The sequence below is a fragment of the Etheostoma spectabile genome, chromosome 9 (assembly GCF_008692095.1).
Source record: "Etheostoma spectabile isolate EspeVRDwgs_2016 chromosome 9, UIUC_Espe_1.0, whole genome shotgun sequence".
Taxonomy (NCBI): domain Eukaryota; kingdom Metazoa; phylum Chordata; class Actinopteri; order Perciformes; family Percidae; genus Etheostoma; species Etheostoma spectabile.
Genome location: NC_045741.1, coordinates 36,237,877 through 36,257,679, shown reverse-complemented (window position 1 = coordinate 36,257,679; position 19,803 = coordinate 36,237,877). Strand labels below are relative to the sequence as shown.

General features: G+C 42.9%; 1 protein-coding gene across 2 annotated transcripts in view; it reads right to left on the bottom strand.

The window, feature by feature from the left end:
- Window positions 1-176: 176 nt before the first annotated feature.
- Window positions 177-19,803, bottom strand: part of ssbp4 (single stranded DNA binding protein 4) — an 85,409-nt gene continuing 65,782 nt past the window's right edge. The window contains exons 6-17 of one of the 2 annotated variants that reach the window (XM_032524756.1): window positions 9,950-10,033; window positions 7,627-7,753; window positions 7,398-7,465; window positions 6,161-6,225; window positions 5,581-5,626; window positions 5,438-5,473; window positions 5,244-5,298; window positions 3,714-3,784; window positions 3,512-3,590; window positions 2,645-2,673; window positions 2,454-2,555; window positions 177-559 (exon numbers count right to left, since the gene is read on the bottom strand). In XM_032524756.1, the coding sequence (XP_032380647.1) occupies window positions 530-559; window positions 2,454-2,555; window positions 2,645-2,673; window positions 3,512-3,590; window positions 3,714-3,784; window positions 5,244-5,298; window positions 5,438-5,473; window positions 5,581-5,626; window positions 6,161-6,225; window positions 7,398-7,465; window positions 7,627-7,753; window positions 9,950-10,033 (792 nt within the window). In that variant the 3' untranslated portion in view covers window positions 177-529. The remainder of the gene's footprint in view (window positions 560-2,453; window positions 2,556-2,644; window positions 2,674-3,511; window positions 3,591-3,713; window positions 3,785-5,243; window positions 5,299-5,437; window positions 5,474-5,580; window positions 5,627-6,160; window positions 6,226-7,397; window positions 7,466-7,626; window positions 7,754-9,949; window positions 10,034-19,803) is intronic. The other variant, XM_032524755.1, reaches the window with a different exon arrangement.

Genomic DNA, 19,803 nt, shown 5'->3' with positions numbered 1-19,803 from the left:
TTTTTTATTATTATTATCATTCCTGACACAGGAGTTTTTTGAATGAGGGTTTACGGCCCATGTCAGTCGTGTGCCCTCATAAATTATAACCAGCGTGATCTAATGGAGTGGTGGTAGATGCTGTGGGGGGCATCTTGTTTGGGCTTGAATGCCACCCATGAGGGCAGGTTTGGGGGTTTTGGAGGGACAGGCTTGGAGCAGTTTCGGGCCCTTACTGTCCTAGAGCCTGTATGGCGGCCCGGCAGGTGAAGAAGAAGCGGAGAAGAGACCCTTTCTGTTGCTTGGAGGCCTTTTCATGTTCTTAAACCCATTTTACAGGCGTTGGGATGAGGGGCCTTGAGGGGAGTCCTGCTTTCCAGGTGCATCCCCAGGGGCTGTGTGGCACAGCACACCGTCCACCAGGAGGAGGTAGGAAGTGAGGGAGGGAGGAGGGTAATGCAAGACGCACCAGGGCAGAGGAAAGAGGGAGGTTGGGGATAAGGGGAGATGAAAAAGAAATAAAATAAAATAAAAAAAATAAAATAAAAAATCACACACTCATCGTCATGTTGGGTGAATACTGTAAAGAGAGAAAAAAGAGAGAGGGGGGAAAAAAAGATAAGCCAAAACTATATTAAACTTATTATTCTACCCAGTTCCAGATAAAAGCAAAACAACTAACTAAACTAATGCCATGTCCAGGACACCAGCCTTTTGCAGCATACATTACACATAACCATTAACCCTTTCTTAGCCAGTAAACAAGCAGCAAGCAAAGCAGAGTCCAGCCCAAGGAGAAATTGTTAGGGAATTTCAGAACACAGTGAAGATACTGTAGTAAAACGTAGTTGTCAGTCTTACATCCATCACTATATGACAATCTCTCCATGCGTCAGAGAAAACATATGATGTGGTTGTTTCCCATGCTTGCATGTGTGCATGCTGTGTGTTTGTGTGTGTTGGGTAAAGCTGGGAAACTGAGTACAACATAAAGGAGTGATTATTGGTTTCGAATTAGAGTCAGGGGCCGCTTTCACAAAGTTATTTTAGACTTGTCTGTAGTGTAAGGAAAGTCTTCATTTTGCGAGTTAGACAGTCAGGTTGATATAAGACTCATGTTTCCATGGTAACAATCAGTGATGCCTGCTGATCAGTGGCACCAAATGACCCATAAAAAAGGGAAATGTGGCTCATAATTTGTGGTTTGTTAAGTGTTATGGGGCGAGTAATGAGAAGGGAAATAGTTTTTACAAACCTCGGTACCCGATGCAGGACATCCTAAAACATTTTTGTCTATCCAAGGAAACTACCCTGAGCCTGACTGATGAGTTAGCAAAGCACTGATTGAGCGATGTTGCGTTAGGAAGCCACAGCATCTCAGCGGTGCCACATGTCTGCACTGTGCTGAGATTTATCAGAAGTTTAGTGTTCCACTCATTGCTAAATTTACTCTGTAAAATGTCCTCATAACTGTTGGAGGCGAACATTTCCTGCTGGAGTGAACGGAGCTGTGTGGTTTGATGTGGTTGCTCAGTCAGCCATGTTTTCTTTAGTTTGATGTAGGGCTGTGCAACTCACCGAATTCTAATCTCTATTACAATTTTGGCTCCTAAAAATCACAAAAACTATGTAATCAAGAAAAACAATTATTTTGCACATTACGTTTTGCAAGAAAACTCACTACGCACTATTGTATCTTTGCTCTGAATGAAAAAAAAAAAAGTTCAAACGGAAAAGGCTTAAAGAAAATTTCACAGTTCTAGGTGTTTTCACAGTCGATTTGTTTAACTTTTTCACCGTTTTATTTTTAAAGATGATTTTTGGGGCTCATTTTTAGGCCTTTAATTTTGACAGGACAGCTTGGACATGAAAGCGGAGAGAGAGGGGGAAGGACTAGAGTAAAGGGCCGCAGGTCCCAACTGCTGCGTGGCTGCTGTGTTGAGGTCTGAGCTCTGACTCTACCAGGTGAACTACCCTGGCTCCCTGTGTCACTTTGTTTTTAAGTTCAATGAATGCAACATCTTTCCAAAAGTCAATGAGTAATTATGGTAAATCAATTCAATATTGACCAACATAATTGTGATTAGGATTTCCATAATTGAGCAGTCCTAGTTTGATGTGAAGACAGTCAATATTTAGACGTGTATCCAAAGTCTGACTATTAGTTTGATCTAAGCCATAGTTGAAGTCTATTTTTGTGAAACCAGCCCCATTTATATCTTGGACGCCGTAATTGAGTCTCAGACCAGATAGAGCAATCACAACTGTATCAAATATATATATATTTTTTGGTAACAGGCCAAATCCAGATGTGATACTGCTGTTTGATCAAGTTACCAGTGGATATTTGTGCAGCTATGACTGTAATCTGAACTCGAATGGGATTCTTTGCCTTATCACATTTGAATAGGATTGTATTTAGTCTGCCAGTGTGTTCCCAGCTTAAGAGGTGTGTTATCTCCGTTGGTACTCACACTTTCACTTTGGAATGGGTTTAAAAAGTTGCCTGCCATCTCGCCGTCGTCCCGCGGAGTGCCGGGAGGATTGTTCATGCCTGCCATGTTGTTGGGAGAATTCTACAACACAAATAATAATTTTAAAAAAAACAGTAAGAATACATAATTCTTACAGACAGATAGATAGACAGAGAGTTTGTCAGTCTTACCTTTGGCAACCCATCCATGTCACCAGAGCCTGGGATCAGAAAGGAAAAAAAGAGAAACCTGAATCATTATGAGGTAACTGTTAACTGATCCTCAGCGTTCAGGAGAAGGAACCACCTGCCCTCTCACCTTTAATTAAGCTATTTGTTTCAGATACAGATGAGCACCAACTCACTGGCTTCGCTGATCACATCTTACCCATCTACAGGATCAATTGGCCTACTCACTGACCCACTAATCTGTTTTAGCTGTGATCAATACCAGGACTTCCTCTCCCAGCCATAAGAGGGCAGAGTCTCACTTCTAAAGGTTCCTAGAGAGTAACAGGTTTCACTCTATACACTCTGGGTCTTATACCAAGTACATGCTGCATACACTGTAAACCAGGGGTCTTCAATGTTTTTTTGCCAAGGACTCCTTAACTGAAAGAGAGATGGAGCACCCCCTACTACATATATTGTATAAAATGAAGCAGCATATTAAACTGGGCCTACAACAACATGTGGGGCGGCCTAAATCCTTTATACGTACCTTTTTTGGATAGAATACCAAGCTAATAAAATAGCCTAATAATTGTTGGCATGATTTTATAAATCATGTTTTAATGTTTAATATACTTGTGACAGTGAATCCTTAGGATGAACTGTATTGGTGGATGGCTACCTTAGTGACTACCATGACTGTAGGCCAGTAAGCAGCAGGGTTTATACTTGCTAATAATACGTTGGATTCATGTTAAGATTTTTTGAAAAAAACTTTCAAAATTGAACACAAATTTGGAGGCCCCCCTGCATTGACTCTGAGGACCCCCTAGGGGCCCCGGACCCCGTGTTGAAGATCCCTGCTTTACACTATCTTTGACTACTCACCTAGTGAGCCGTTCATATGATGCTGCTCCATAGCACTCATTCCACTCATGGGCCCGTCAGGACCCGGTCCCATTGGGAACTAGAGAGAAACACACAAAGTTCATTGATCTTGCTCTTGGGTAGATTAGACAGAACAACACAAATACATCTTGGGTGAAATGTTAAACTGTAATTCAAAATTTAACAAAATGACATGACTTACATTAGGTCTATTTCCACCGGGGCCGATAGGGTTCATCATTGTGTATATGTTTTCACTTGAGTTTGTCGAATCTATGAATAAAAAACAGTCGGATATTTCAAATCAGGATGCTGTAAAGCAGCTTGTTCCTCCTAGAGTTATAGCAATACTTGCAGATAAGTCTTAGCACTGTAATCTCTGTCTATTTTCATATCCAATTGTCCTAAAAAAAATGTCAGAACACAAGGTGGGTTAAGGGTATGGAATAAGTTAAGAAATTGGAAAATAACGAGCTGAGCTGTACAGAACCGACTGGAGTGGTGCTGTCTTTAACTGAGAACAATTCTGCCAATACATTAAGACATGTTCCTATTTCTGCTGTACAGGACAAAGACCACCAGTTATGGTTCTTTAAGTGCCAGTACATAATGTCAGTGAATCTGTCTGTCAATCAATCTCCACAATGCTCCCTGCAATGTACAATCAAAGAACCCCATTATCTTTAATTCCTGTAATCAGGAGAAGAGACCAAGTTTTTATAGGGACACCATGGCAACTTAACAACAACCAGTACATGCTGTGTGTTGTTCCTCGTGTGTCTGTGTGTCCTGAAAAGATTCAGAGGGATAAGGTGACCTTGATCTGACATCGCAGGCAGAAAGTTGTGAGCGGAAGACCGAGAAAAGCAGGAAAAAAAAATTCAGAATAACAGATTGAAATACAGAGGTGGAGATGGATACAGTATGTGCAAAGTGGTGAAGAAATCTTGCCTGTTAGTATCCCTGCATCTAGCTTGTGTCGTCGTGACTGGAGGAGGGGAGGGGGGGGGGCAATGTTGAGTGGGAGGTGTGCATTTTTGTGGGAGGTTTGTGTGTAAGTGTGTGTGTGCGCACACAGTCTTGGCGACTGCAGTGGAAATATGTTTTCCCCTCCTGGTGTACGTGTGAGCAGGAGCATTTTGTGCAAAAGGTTGCCCCGGCAACGTGTCACAATAGAGGTATGTATATAAATAATTAATAGTGGACACAAAAAGAATCTCTCTACAGGCCAACAGAAACAGAACATCCACAGGATATCAGCCCACAGGGTTTTGTTCTAAGCTAATCCTCTACAGAGACGCTAGATTGATGGCTCAGAGCTGAGATGGATCACTCGTTTGATTGCACACTGACATGCCTCCGCTTCCCTTTTATAGAACTGTCTCGACAATGACAGAAAACAGCCCACAACACGCAAATATTCTCCAGAATGTGCCTAAACTGGAAAGTGGTTACAGCGAATGTGATAGCTAACCAAAATCATGCATGTGTCATCACATGTATCCAAATTAGGCTCAGTGCAATACTTTACCTTTTTATTTTTTGAAACCGTGTTTTACACTTACAAAATGATTCCTAAAGGCTGAATTCATTAAGTATTTAGAGTGCAATCGCCACCTGTCTCTCCCAAAGAGAGATGTGTGTCTGACAGAGAACAGGTTTGATGTTTCTTAGACAGAGCTCTTTTTCAGTGAAGTAGACATCAGAAGGGAAACAGAAATGTATTACTCACCTCCGGGGCTAGGCATGATGGGAGTTCCTGGTGGGCCGCCTCCCCCTGGAGGGCCCTGAGGGGCAAAGAAGCAAGAGAGGAGAAGAGAAATGAGTGCTGAGTGCATCTAGATGGCAGAGTGCCTGTTAGATATCACTGCATGACAGTTAATTTATGGCCCGTGGTTGAACACGAGTCCATGTCGGGACACTTACCACATAGTTGCCTGGAGATGAAGATGAATAAGCTATCTGTGGAGAGAAGAGAGCCGAGGTGAAACAAAACACGAGCCACAGTTATTGTAAACACACTCAGTCATGTAAGAGATGAAGAGGTAATGTAAGAGAGTGTGACTCACTGAGTTGGTGTTGGGGTTCGGCCATGGACCTCTTCCACCGGGACCCCTGGAGAACCAAACAGAGAGAAAGAGATTTAATAGAAAAATTCTGGTACATAGCAAAGTTGCAGGAGATGCCTGACACTACTCACATTTCACAAGTTAACATACATTATAAAATGTACATTGTAAGTGTTGTAACACATCACTTTAACTGTAGAACATTCACGACCATTCCTAATATAGTAATTCCTACTATAAACAGTAAGTAAGTAAAGAGGACAAATTCATAAAGGGCAGAAACACAAGCAGTATTTGGAGGAGAGAACAAAACCAAATGCTGCAGCAAGTTTGTGTTGGTTTTATATACCAGTTGTGTGTAATGTAATGTAATGTGTACACTTTTTTGGTTAATGCAGTGAGGGAGTTTGTCCCCACATCTCAGTTATTGACTTGGTGAGAAAACTGTTCTTAAAACTGCAACGATGGTAAAAACTAAATACAAAATCCTAGTCTTAGATTGTAATTTCCCTTTAAATCTGTCTTTTCTCTGGCAGCAGAGTTTACAAACATTTAAAAATGTCTTTTCCAATCTACTAACATGTTCATGCCCGGCATCCCTGGCCCCATGGAGTTTGGAGGAGGCCTCATCCCTCCGCCGTAGTTCTGTACAGAGAGAGAGGAGCACACAGTCAGCACAATGTCTCCCACCTGCTTCGTCTAACAGTTTGAATCTTAATGAAGGTCAGCGACCATCATGTCTCCCCCTAACTGGTGTTTAATTATGTGATGTATGGGCTGTGTGTGAAAGAGGAAAGCTGTGTGTGTGCGTGTGTGTGCTGAGCGAGTGAGGTCTTACACACGACTGTACGTGTATGTGTCTCTATGTGTCCATGCTCCCCCTCTGTGTGTTATGTGTATGTTTTCATGGCTGCCCAGCAGGTGGGTTTGGCTGCCACTCCGTGTGTGTGTGTGTGTGTGTGTGTGTGTGTGTGTGTGTGTGTGTGTGTGTGTGTGTGTGTGTGTGTGTGTGTGTGTGTGTCAATGAGACAGACATAGAGAGAGTAAAAGAGTAGGGGGCAGGCCAGAGAGCAGCTCCACTCAGAGGAAGAGTTTTGTTCGGCAGACGATTACACTTGTCGAGCAGATGCCACACCAGCTGCTGGTACGCTCCCTGCCAAAGTCACCGAGCCAGGGTGGCACAGAAAGGGGCCGAGGGGCACAGGGAGAGTATGTATACTTGTACGTGTGTGTGTGTGTGTGTGTGTCTTTTTCGTGAGGTGGTGTTGGAGCGGGAGGCAGTTGGGTGCAGAATGAAGCAGCTGTCTGGTAACGGTAATTCAAAGGACACTGTTGTTTAAGCATCTTATGTATTACACTGAATCACATCGACCAAAATTAAAAGTGATAAAAGGAAAACCAAGAGTGCCAATATTGGCACCATTTTTGGTCAGAATGTGTTAGTGGCTGCTTGCTCAGAGCAGCACTCCGCCTCTGTTTGTCTCTCTAGGTAGGTCTCCAGCTAATCATCAGAGCGCTTTTGACATTTAAAAGCAAAGTTACGAGGCTGGCAGAACAAAACATTTTTCTTCAACAAAGAAGGATTATCTGCATGCCGTTTATAGGCTGCTGGTTTGACATTATAGCCCTTAATGAAGGGCAACCAAACATTGGGTTTGTTCAGAAACTAAGCACCAATGTGGCTGTGTGGCAGCTGCAGAGTGGGGGTGCAGTGGGCTGGTAGTGCTGAAGGACACCATCCACTGTCATGACTTTATTAACACAATTCTTTGTGTTTTATTCTGTGTGAGTGTGTGAGTAATATCACTGGCACGTACCTGTGGGCCCATGCCTCCCATGCCTCGAGGGGGATTCATTCTCATTGGACCTCCCATGTTTGGATGTCCTGTGGGGAAACACAGAGAGTGCAGCTTGTTAGAATGGCAGCGCTGTTTGGATCAATAATAATTCCATAAATGAGGAGAAAGCGTTCTCATTCAGAAGCCAATATTAGATTACTCTGCAAAGTGCAGCCTCCCTGAAATAACACCACATGTTTATCAATACCTTGAGGTCTAGTGGGGTCCAGGCTGTTTGGTAGGAGAGGCTGTGACCCGGGGATGCTCCCAGGAGGCTGATTTGGCATGCGCAGGGCGGGCCTTGGGCCACCCGGGTACCGTGGAGACATGAATGGCTGCAGGAAGGACATGAGAAGGACGATATTTGCTTTATTTCAGGGTGATTGGGAGTGGAATGCTTGTTATAAGTCTTGACCGGTGGGTCTTAGAATATCACAAATAAGTTTGCCTGTGACTTTAAGACAAAGAGTGTACACATTTCATTGAATTAGCATACTAGACAGCAGCTTAAATCATTTAAGTCAAGCACAGATATATTATTGTTAGGATATTAGTCTAAAGAGAGTGATTATGGAGAAATAAGTAATCAAGGTACTGTATTCCACAACCTTTGCTAATCTTAAGTGAAATAAAGTATAATACTCTGACACTCATGAAGTTATATTGACAATGTAAATTTATAGGAAACTTTGTAAAATGAATGCAGCAGAAGTAATAAAACAGTTTTCTAATGACATGAATGGAGATGAACAATAAATGAATTATAAAATACACAAACCACCACAGTGTACATGTCTCAGTGTGCTGTTGTCATCATCAGCTCAAGATTAATAACTACACATTCATACATGTCGTCCCACAGTTTGTGAGGTGGTCATCATTTTTGTTAATTTTTTACTTCTCTCTTCTTTTAAGATGCTGCTGGAATAATTACGTGCAGATCTATACAGACTACTAATAACCCTAATATTATGTTACAATTAGGCTAAATTAAACATCAGCTCCTTTAATTTTTCTCAGCAAATCTGCCTTTTAGAAGCAGAAATGTTTTCACATAAAACGGATTAGACAAAAAAGGCTACCTCAGATGACACACACACACACACACACACACACACACACACACACACACACACACACACACACACACACACACACACACCTTACTAACACTCATGCTTGTAGGTAGTGAAAGGACGGATTAAAAACAAAGTACACCTGACTCTCTCTGTCTAACCTGCCCAATTTCCAAGTGTTACCTTTCCAAGTCAGCAGGGGGGGCTATTGTGTTGATGAATGATGTTCCGTAGTAGTTGTGTTACATTTACCAAGAAGGAGGGGCTTGTCATCAAGTTTTGTAAAGTAAGACCTCAGGTGGTAAAACGCATTAGGATAAAGGTAAAGGAGGACACATAAGAGGGAGGAAGAAAACATGTAGGATAGAAACCTGAACTGGAAGAACAATATAAGGAGAGAAGGAGGTGGAGCAGAAAAGAACAGGAACATGACATAGTTGGATGAGAGGATAAAGTCGTACAAGTAGAAGAAGAGGTGTTCTACATCTTCATGTTTGCCTGTTTTGTGCAGGTGCACATGTCCCGGACATTTTTCTCACTGTGTCTGTATCACCAAACACCAGTGCTACAAAGAATGCAGCCTGGAAAGTGTGATTCATAACAGCAAATGAAGACAGCATCCACACAGATGTTTTCACCAGAGAGGGGACAAGAGCTGGCTGAATGAGACGCAGATACAGAGCCAGCATAGTGAATAATGTAAAGCACCCCAGACAGATGGTTTTCAGAATTACCTATGAGAGGATGCTGCTGCAACTACTAATACCCACATCCAGTGAGCCATATTTCAGTGTCAGATGATAAGAATTACTCAAACTGTTTTAGTATCAAGGGGAAACATGCTGATTTGAATGCCGATTGGGTGAGAGCTGTGTGTTTTGGTCACGGAGCATGAGCAGCAGAATAATGTTCATATCATCATTTTCACACACAGATAAGCACAGACAACACAAATACAACAGTAGACTGGCTTTCAATGGTAATTACGTTCTGTATGTGTGTGTGTGTGTGTGTGTTATTCTAGTTAGCCCTTGAGGTGAGAACTGACTTCCTACAATTTTCATTCTCCTCTCCTCTCCTCTCCTCTCTTCTCCTCTCCTCGACCATGTTTTGGTGGGTTTGTGCACAAAATAGTTGCACCGTGTCAGGGTGTGCTGCAATATTAATAGTCTATTGATGGACTATGGGGTGGTGAGTGCTGGGCTGAGGGAGAGAGAAGGGCCTCCAGATGCACCTCCGCTCCTTACAGCTGGGCCAACACAGCTAAATTATTCATCCAACCCACCATCGTGGATGCTGCCTGTCCTGTCTGCTAGCACAACAAGGGACCTTTGTGCTGTTTGTACACTGTTGTTGTGTAGCGAGTGAGGAAGTGAGCAAGTGAGCGAGTGAGCGAGTGAGTGAGTAAACTACAACACAGCAGCTGAGTGAGGAGTGTAAATGTTCCCGTCTTACCTGTCCGTGAGGTCCCATCATGGGATTACTGGGGTTGTGTGGGGGGGGCTGCGTGTGAGGGGAAGGCTGAGATCCTGGAGGACCCTGGTGAAGAAAATTCAAAACGATGTCAGTAAAGTGCTGCGATAACGTTTTTTTGTGATATTCAAACCTACTTGGGGAGAAAAAAATGATGTTGAACAAACTTGCAATACGTCTCTCCTCAGCGCAAACACTGTTATTAATGGAAAAGGACAATCTGATACGACATTAAAAGGGTCCATTCACCCAAAATACATATTTTCTCATTTTGCTCTAGTTTTATTTAGCCAAGAAGAGTTAATATGTTAAAACTTGGGTTTTATTTCCAGATTTAAAGATATCTGTCAGGAGATTGTTGCTTCCCCCCCAATGCAATGGACGTTTAGTGAACAGAATTTAAAATTTCCTTTGGGATGCTCACAAAACAGAAACATACATACACAAAGTCAATATCAATTTTCCTGTCACCAGTTTTCATACCGACTATTTCTTCGGTAAAAAGTAGTACAAGCAACAGAGAATTTTTTTTAATTTTTTTTTTACAATTGTGGTGGACTGGCCATTTAAAAAAAAAAAAAAAAAAGGTTTAGTTCTCATATTGTGTATGTCCTGGTAACATTTTTCCGATTGCAATTATCCATGTGGCAAAGTATAAATGTCGTCAAAACAATGGCTGAGAAAAATAAATGAATGCAGACAGCGAGCTACAGGCTAATTTGCATAGAAAAAGGGCCAATGTTGCGCCAAATGTCTGCATATTAACCTAATTTGAGAAGATGCATTTAGCACAGGAGCACCAGGGTGCTATTTGCTTGACAGGGGTGCATTTCTCCCTTTGTGGGTGTTTTGAGAATTCCATGGTTTCATTTTGTCTTATTTGTGCAGGTTTAGCAGCTGCAAAAGCCGTGCAATCCCTTTGTGAATTTGCCTGTCAGAGAATAATTACAGCATATCCAATTGAAGTATATATAATAACAGCAGAGCTATCATATCTATTATGTTACATCAACAAGAATGCATGTAACAACATTTGTCGCTGACATTTGGAGAGGGCCACATTGATTTTCATCTACAGGAATTGTTAATTGCCAGGATGAGGTGAGATCAATTCACGAGGTGGAGTTTAATCAACATTCAATCACAATCATGTTGTTATGCCAAAGGATAATTAGGATTTTTTTAAACACTGTCTTATTTTTCTCTCTAAATTCTACCCTGATGATGCTTGGTCCAGTTTGACAAAGGTGCTGCTGGCCATTACACAGTCAAGGTTCCAAAGCGAGCTTTATTTTGGTGCTCGCTTTCAATTTTAAGATAAGTGCCAAATATTTTAACTCAATCAAACATCATTATGGCAAACCATAGAAATAATGAATCCCAGGTTGAAAATAACTGTAATGACTGTCTCTTAAATCAGCTCTGGATTGAAAACTCAATCCCTGGTGTGTGAACTGCAGTTTCACTTTGCATTTTAAGAGTAAATTAACGGTTTTCAATTGATCTCATCTCTCAACAACAAGCACAGTGTTAAGTACATTAAAGTGAATACAGTATCAGAGGAGTGAGTGAACTATGACCTTGTTGTTTCTACCTGCCTACAGTAGCCTCATCTGACAGAAAACTGTTTCTACCTGGACCTCAACACGGAGAGGACCACTCACTGCCAGACCAGGCTTATCTACTACTCTGCCAGAGCCTCCGTCAAGCACTCTGCTATCAGGTAACGTTACAGGTGTGTGTGTGTGTTTGTGTGTGTGTGTGTGTGTGTGTGTGTGTGTCTGTGTGTGTGTGTGTGTGTGTGTGTGGTGCAACTGAGCGGTGATGAGTGTGAATATAAGATCTCCTTTTTTTTCACAGGTGAAAGCAGAATCTTCTTCCCAGGTGCTGAGTGTGTGTGCTGGTTTGAATATGTGTGTGTGCATACAGTATGTGAAGGGGGCTGAGGGGTGTAGCTTCAACAAGTGTGTGTCTAACATCACAGTGAAAAGGATTAGGGGATTACCCATGTGCAATATAACCTGACACACACACACACACACAGACCACCACACACACACACACACACACACACACACACGCAATGGATGACATGTTTACACAATTTGGAATTCACTTTTTCATGCAAATATGCAGAAATAGATGCATGAACACACATTAAGGCTGGGATGATTTTTCCTTTACCGATTTAACATTTCATTTAACGATTTAACTATTCATTTTCATATGTGCTTTATAAACAAATAGACTAGACTTGATTAATCCTGTGATTACTTTCTGAGTAATTGTTTACTTATAAAATGTCAAAACAACATTAGACATCCTAGAAAATTTCTAATTTTGTCTCATAATATGAGCTCTAAAAGTTAAAATACCTCACATGGCTGGAATCAGAAAACACTAATCATTCTGTCTTAACAAACGACTTAAATCCACCTGTATAAATGTTTAAAATTGATGTTCTGCTTGGAGAAAAATAAGCAAACAATTAACCATTTGTTAAAATTACTGTCAGTACTTTGTTGGCGTAATTTTCTGTTGACCCACAGCGTATGCACGCACACACACCCACACGCCCACACAAACACACACACACACACAAACACAGGAGGCCGCTGCACAGACACCTGCATCTCTCTCTCTAACCTCACACACACACACTACCTTTAAAGGAACACGCCAACTTATTGGGACTTTAGCTTCTTCAGCCTAGCTTACCACAGCTGCTGGAGGTAACCGGCTCCAACTTTACCTACTGCTCCCACTAAGTGACAAAATAACGCCAACATGTTTCTATTTACACTTTGTGATTTGTATAATCACACAGCATGTACAAATACAAATAAGAAGGTCACATGAGACACAGCCATCTTCTAACCGTATATAAACTGGGAACTATATTCTCAGAAGGCGAAGTGCTGCTACTTGGGCAGAGTGATTACCGTTGTTACTCTGCTCCTCACCACCGAGCTTCTCGTGTGCTTTGAGCAAATCACTCTGCCCAAGTAGCAGAAGTTGCATTGCTTCACCTTCTGAGAATATAGTTCCCAGTTTGTATATGGTTAGAAGATGGCTGTGTCTCATGTGACCTTGTCATTTGTACATGCTGTGACTCTACAAATCACAACATGCAAATAAGAACATGTTGGCGTTATTTTGTCACTTATTGGGAGCAGTAGGCTAGTTTTAGCCGGTTACCTCCAGCATCCGTGGTTAGCTAGTCTAGCGGTGAGTGCGGTAGACAGAGTTACTACACTCACAGAGATGAAAGGGGTATGTATCTAACTCTGGGGGATACGGTGAATAAGCTAAAGTCCCAATAAGTCAGCGTGTTCCTTTAAATCTCTCCTTCCTGTCCCTGTTTCCTTCTCCACCCCCCCCTCCCTCTGTTGCTCCCTCACTTTCCCACCCTGCCCACTGTGCCGCCCTCCCTCTGTGAGTGCTCTGTTGGCATGGCTGGCATGGTAGAGTGCCGACAGAGCTGAGCACCAGGAACCTGTGGGCGCTGTTACAGTGGGAAAATAAACATGCCTGACTGACAGCTTGAAACAAGTGCGTTCCCACAGGCACAGATACAGTGCTGCTGCGCTGCCAGGCACACTGTCTAAAAGCTCAGATTTTGGCAGGAGAAATGAGCTCGTACATAGATGTGAAAACAATACTGCTCATAAGCAGAAGCACTTATTCATGGACTCACAACCCTTTCTAAATAGGCACATGTGTTGAGCTCAGCAGCAGCAGCAGCAGCCGCTGCAGGGCTCTCAAGACAGGTGCTCCCTATCCTTCTGAGACATGGCAGTTTACTTTCCTTGCGGATTCTATTCATCTCATTGTCATGAGACCGGCTCATCAATGAAGCAGTCAAATCTTCAATACAGACACTTAATAATAATAATAATAATAATAATAATAATAATAATAATAATAATAATAATAATAATAATAATGTATTCAACAATCCTGAAATGTTTAATTAGTTGTGCATACTGTGTGCTCTGGATGTGTTGGAATGAAATGTTTGTACCGGTGCCACGGTGGTTGTTCTGCCACTCCGTGTGTGTATGTTTTGGGTGGTTAACACCAGCTGTACTGGCTTGCTTTGTCTCTCAGCAGGTTCACACTGGGGCTAATGCAACGCTAGCTCTGTCTGACCTCAGAGGTTATTCTTGTTGATGTGCCAGGTTGGAGTGTGTGTGTTAGTGTGTGTGTGTGTGTGTCTAACAAGACACCCCTGCGGGGTCTGGCTACACTGATCCAGCTGCAGCAGTCTGCTTCTCCTCCACACACACACACACACACACCACACACACACACACACACACACACACACACACACACACACACACACACACACACACAACCTAGTCACTTAGGACTCTGCATTGAATTGTATTCATTTTCTTGAGCCTTACCCTAACCGTAACCATTGCCTCTACATGCCCCTAACCCCAACCCCAATCCTTACTGTAACCCTAACCTCAACCCTAATCCTAATACTTCACCATACTTCAATTTAATACTTTATCTAACCAGCTTTTGAGTCCCCATAATGTGTCCCTGCACTGTACATAATGTACACTATCCTTTTTTTTTTTTTTTTTTTACACACACACACACACACACACACACACACACACACACACACACACACAACACACACACACACAGAACTCCCCTCATGTTCTCTCTATAATGTGCCATAATGGAGCATAGCTCCTCTGGCTGGGCCTCCTTGGGCCTTCCTGCTATTACATCTGAATGGGCCAGCATATGGCCTTTATGGCCGTACTGTTCTCTCTACAGGTCCCTGCAGAGAGAGGGAGAGAGAAAACATTTCAACTGTCACAGCGAGTTTGAAAAGTAGCTTGGGTTGGAGTGTGTGTGTGTGTGTGTGTGTGTGTGTGTGTGTGTGTGTGTGTGTGTGTGTGTGTGTGTGTGTGTGTGTGTGTGTGTGTGGTGTTGTTTGTGTTGTATGTGTAGGAGAGGGGAAGAAGGAGGGGGTACACGGGGAGCGTTAAATGAAGCAATAATAAAATCATTTTCTACCCAGCTAAGGAGATAACAGCTTGGCACAGTACCACAAACCCATCAAACAACCCCCTCGCCTCCCCACCAGTCATTTCAGCTTAAGGAAGACCCACACCGCTGCCCTGATGGACCACTAACACATACACACACGCAGAAAGAGAGAGAGAGCGAGAGAGAGAGAGCGAGATGGAAGAGTACCAGTCATCTGAATCTTCTTTTCCTGTTTAAGGCTGCCAACACTAGAGGGCAGTGTGTAACTGCCGTCAAACTACTGGACACACACACAGACACACACGCACACACACACACACACACACACACACACACACACACACACACACACACACACACACACACACACACACACACACACACACACACAAACAGCGAGTGAGAACACAAAGCACCCTGCATCACTGAACACAACAAACAAAGCCAGGAGGAACAGCACCACACACACACACACACACTCACACACACACACACACAAGCACACACACAGTGCACACTCATTGTCATTCCTTGCTAACATTCCTGAGAGAGCGGCAGTGGCAGCAGTAGGTCTCCTGCTAGCTCATTGTATATAGCGTGGCAACACGTCAGCTCAAAGATGGGAACACGCTATCAGGGGTGTTTTCTCCCAGAGGACAGCCGTGAAACGCTGACAGACATTTAAACAAGGATGATATAATGATTTATATATAAATACATATACATATCTGTGCTCCCCTGATTAGCCGAGAGCAACATTCAGAGCTCATAGCAGAAGTTTCATCAAACACACAGGGAAGTGTGTGTGTGTGTGTGGTGTGTGTGTGTGTGTGTATGTGTGTGTGTGTGTATGTGTTCTTAGGTACTGTAATTCTCACAATTCTGTAAACAGATAAAACATACCGTATCAACAACGTGCTTTTGATGAAGCATGCGCAGTAGGAGACAAAGGCTACATAGAAATCCCTGTTTAACTGCAGTGACTGTCTAACAGGAGCTAGAGGCAGACAATGGACAGAAGTAACGTTTTGCTGATGACTGCCACTCATTTTTAAGGGACTGTCATTTAAGGAAAATTGTTAGGTATCACTTATGCCGCCGTCCTCTCATGGATAAGCGGAGCCGACAAGAGTCAAATGCGGTCCCTTTCCTCAATGTCTTCAGTTCAGGTTGAAAAGAAAATGTCTGCACACTCTCATCTGGGTCCTTTTGCATCTGTATTTTTAAATCTTCTATTCCTAGTGCCATTTCAGACATTGTAGAAAATGTTATAAACATTCAAACAGTTTGGGCGATATTTGTGTGACAAAAAAAAAGCCACCGAACATCACCCAGGATCTACCCCAACAGTCTACATCCTCCACTTTTTTTTAATCTGCATCTTTGGATGACAACTGACCAGGATGAATGCTGAGATCAATCTGACCTTTGATAAAGAAATTAATGAGAGCAGATGTCTCTCTAATTCACCATGTGGCTGCCATGTCCCCGCTTTGAACAGGTTCTTAAATTTGTCTTTGATACCTGGGTTGCTTTCTGTTGAATGTGTAATCAAACATAATCCTCTTGTTGTGCTTTTTGGTGTTCTCCCTGAAGAGCCGCAATTACCTGCAGTAAAACACACTGCCTTTGACTTTGGGTTCCATTTTGGCAAAAGGGGCAATTCCAGTTTAGACCCCCCCACCCCGCCCCTAACTGGTTCACAGACTTAATGGAGCCCATTAAGTTTTCAAGTACTTGTTGTACCACGTGTAGACCTGAGAATAAGGTCAACAAAGAGGAATTTTTGGGGCATTATTTGACAGGTGGACCAGATAAATCTCAAAGAGCACACTTTTTTTAATCTAATTTGCTTTTCCTGGGACAGAAGCCTAACACTTATTTATGCTGGTTCCTTCCAGATTTTCTTCCTTCCTTATTTATTGTTTCTCCATGTGCTGGATTCAGGTAACATTTAAAAAAAATTACAGTAAACATTTCCCTGATATTTTTCATTTCTACCTACGGAGCAGCACACGGGCGATGAATCCTTCAACCGTCCACTATTGTCGTCAGCTGTCACTTTTGTGATCACTCATCTCTGAAGGCCAATTCGAATATTTTTGAAAGACTTTCCTGTCATCTCAGTGTCCTCTTTTCTCCTCTACTGTCTTTCTATTCCTCCTCCTCCACCTCCTCCCTGTCCTTAACTCTGTCTCTTCTCGCAGCCTCTCCTCCCTCTTTCTCCCCCCCCCCGTCATCTCCCCCTTTGCTTGTCCTCCCCAGAGGGCCATGATGCAGCAGCGAACGGACTTTCGCTGAGAGTAGGATTATATACTAAATGTATAGAGATCCTCACACCAACACAGCATTTCTCTCACACTTTTTTTCTTTTTCTCCTCTATCCTCTGTCCTCCTACATAAAGCCTCTCTTTTCATCCAGCCCTTTCTCTCTGCAGGAGTCCGATGCCCAGCTCGTCCTGTGAGCTACAGATTAGGGAAGCACGGCAGTGGACACCCTCCTCCTCCACTTTCCTACACTGTCCCTCCTTTGCCCCTCATCCCTCTCCCCCATGTTAATTACCGCACTAGTGCAACTGGTAAACATTTCTGCAACACACACACACAGACACACACACAGACAGACACACACACACAGACACACACACACACACACACACACAGCGCAACACACACACAGACACACAGACACACACACACACAGCGCAAGCGAACAGTTCACACACAGAGTTGGTGAGTAAGCATGTGTCACTGAAGCTGTGTGTGTGTGTGTGTGTGTGTGTGTGTGTGTGTGTGTGTGTGTGTGTGTGTGTGTGTGTGTGTGTGGAGCGAGAAAATAATAGTTTCAAAGACAAGGCGAATGGAAAGAGTGGGGAAATGTCATGGAGAAGGATGCCAGGCGTACAAAGGAGAGAGGAGAGAAAGAAGGTAGCAGGAGGAAGCAGACCCGGAGATGAAAATGACTAAAGCACAGAGAAAATTCCGTTTTAGAAGATACAACCCATTCACAATGCAAAATCACTGTTCATATCAAAAACATATTAGACAAACATAATAGAGTCTTCCACAAAAGTGGACATTTCACACCGTCAAATGGCTGACCTTTCCTCCAGTGTAAAGGAAAGCAATGAGGGCAAATATGAGGGAAATCTCAAGAATATCTGTGAGAAAAAGATAATAAAAATCTGCTTCCCCTTCACCTGAATGAATAAATGAACTGCAGAAAACTCAGTAGCCTGCATTTTCAGAGGAGACCGCAGCCATTAGTTCACCAGGGAGTGAATGTCAGCTACCTTAGCAGTGTGTGTGGTTTCAGCTCTACAGCTGAAGTTGAAAGATGCCATATGAACACGCTCCAACACATTGAAATACGCTGCTGTTCTGGCAACACTGTCTGCTTGATTTACAGAAATCTGATGTAAAGTTTGGAGAGGTGCAGGGAACATTTTGTCTCTGTTTTTTTTTTGCAGGCTCTGTGTTCACACTTTTATTTTCGGTTTTCTTTACATTTGCCTGCTTCGCTGCTTAGATTAGCTGAGCTAGGCAAAGAGAAGAGAGGGAATATTGCAGCGTTGAAAAGAAACCATCCATCCCGTCTCTCTTAACCCTGCCTTCTCTGCCCATCCGGTCTGTCTGTCTGTCTGTCTGTCCGCCATGCACACAGAGTCTATTTATGGAAAGCAATGTCACTCATGCAATGCCATCAGATAGCTTTCTCCCTGGCCTGCTCACTGCTCATACATCATTAACATTCTCCACGACCACTGCACACACGCACGCACACACGCACGCACGCACGCACGCACGCACACACGCACACACGACACACGCACACACGCACACCCGCAGCCAATCAAACTGTACAAGACAACACTTAGTCTATACAGGTCCACACTGTATGTATTTATGCATCAGGCATACTAAACGTCCCATAGGAGCACATGTTGTAAAACATGCCTAACCATTAATAACATGCAGAGCATTATGGAATACTGCATATTTTGTTTTAAGTAACCAAAACAGACTTTGACTAAATTAATATTCAGTTATTAGAGCTGCAACTAAACTGAACATGGTAAACATGGAGCTACAGCCAGCAGCCAGTAACAGGCAGCCTGGAAACAGGCAAGCAAAATATCATAAATCAACAGGGTGTATCTCAACTGGTTAGCTTAGCTCAAGAGGAAATAAAATGACCACAATGTTGTAACAATTTAACTAGTGAGGTTTAGAGATGCTAGTGGCAGTATTTTGTTAACTTCGGCAGAGCCCGTATTCAGTCTTTGTGATAAGCTTAAAGGTGCTCTAAGCGATGTCACGCGTGTTTTAGGCTAGAACATTTGTTGTCACATAGAGCAAACGTCTTCTTGCTATCCGCGAGCTGCCTGTCCCCAGAACAAACACTGTAAAAAAACCTGTCTCTCTAAGGGTCTACAAACGGCAACAGAAACGAAACGTGCCCACCTGCACCACGAAGCATACACAACCAATGTTCCAGCGTTCCAGCCAATAACCAACAAGAAGGATTTGGGGGTTAGTGCGCGTAAGCACAGAAGGGAGGGGACGGGATGAGGAGGAAGGGGCGAGCTAGTCTCGTTTTTTGGGAAAATATTTCTAATGTCAACAAGAATTAACGTCACCCACCATCGCTTAACTTACCAGCTGTTGGCTGTAGCTTCATCTATAACATACAGTGATATCAATGTTCTATCTAACTCTCGGCAAAAAAGCGAACAAGCACATTTCCCTGAATGTTGAACTATTTCTTTAAAGGCTCTTATCCAGAGACAGACAAGTGTCACAGGTCTAGAGTCTTG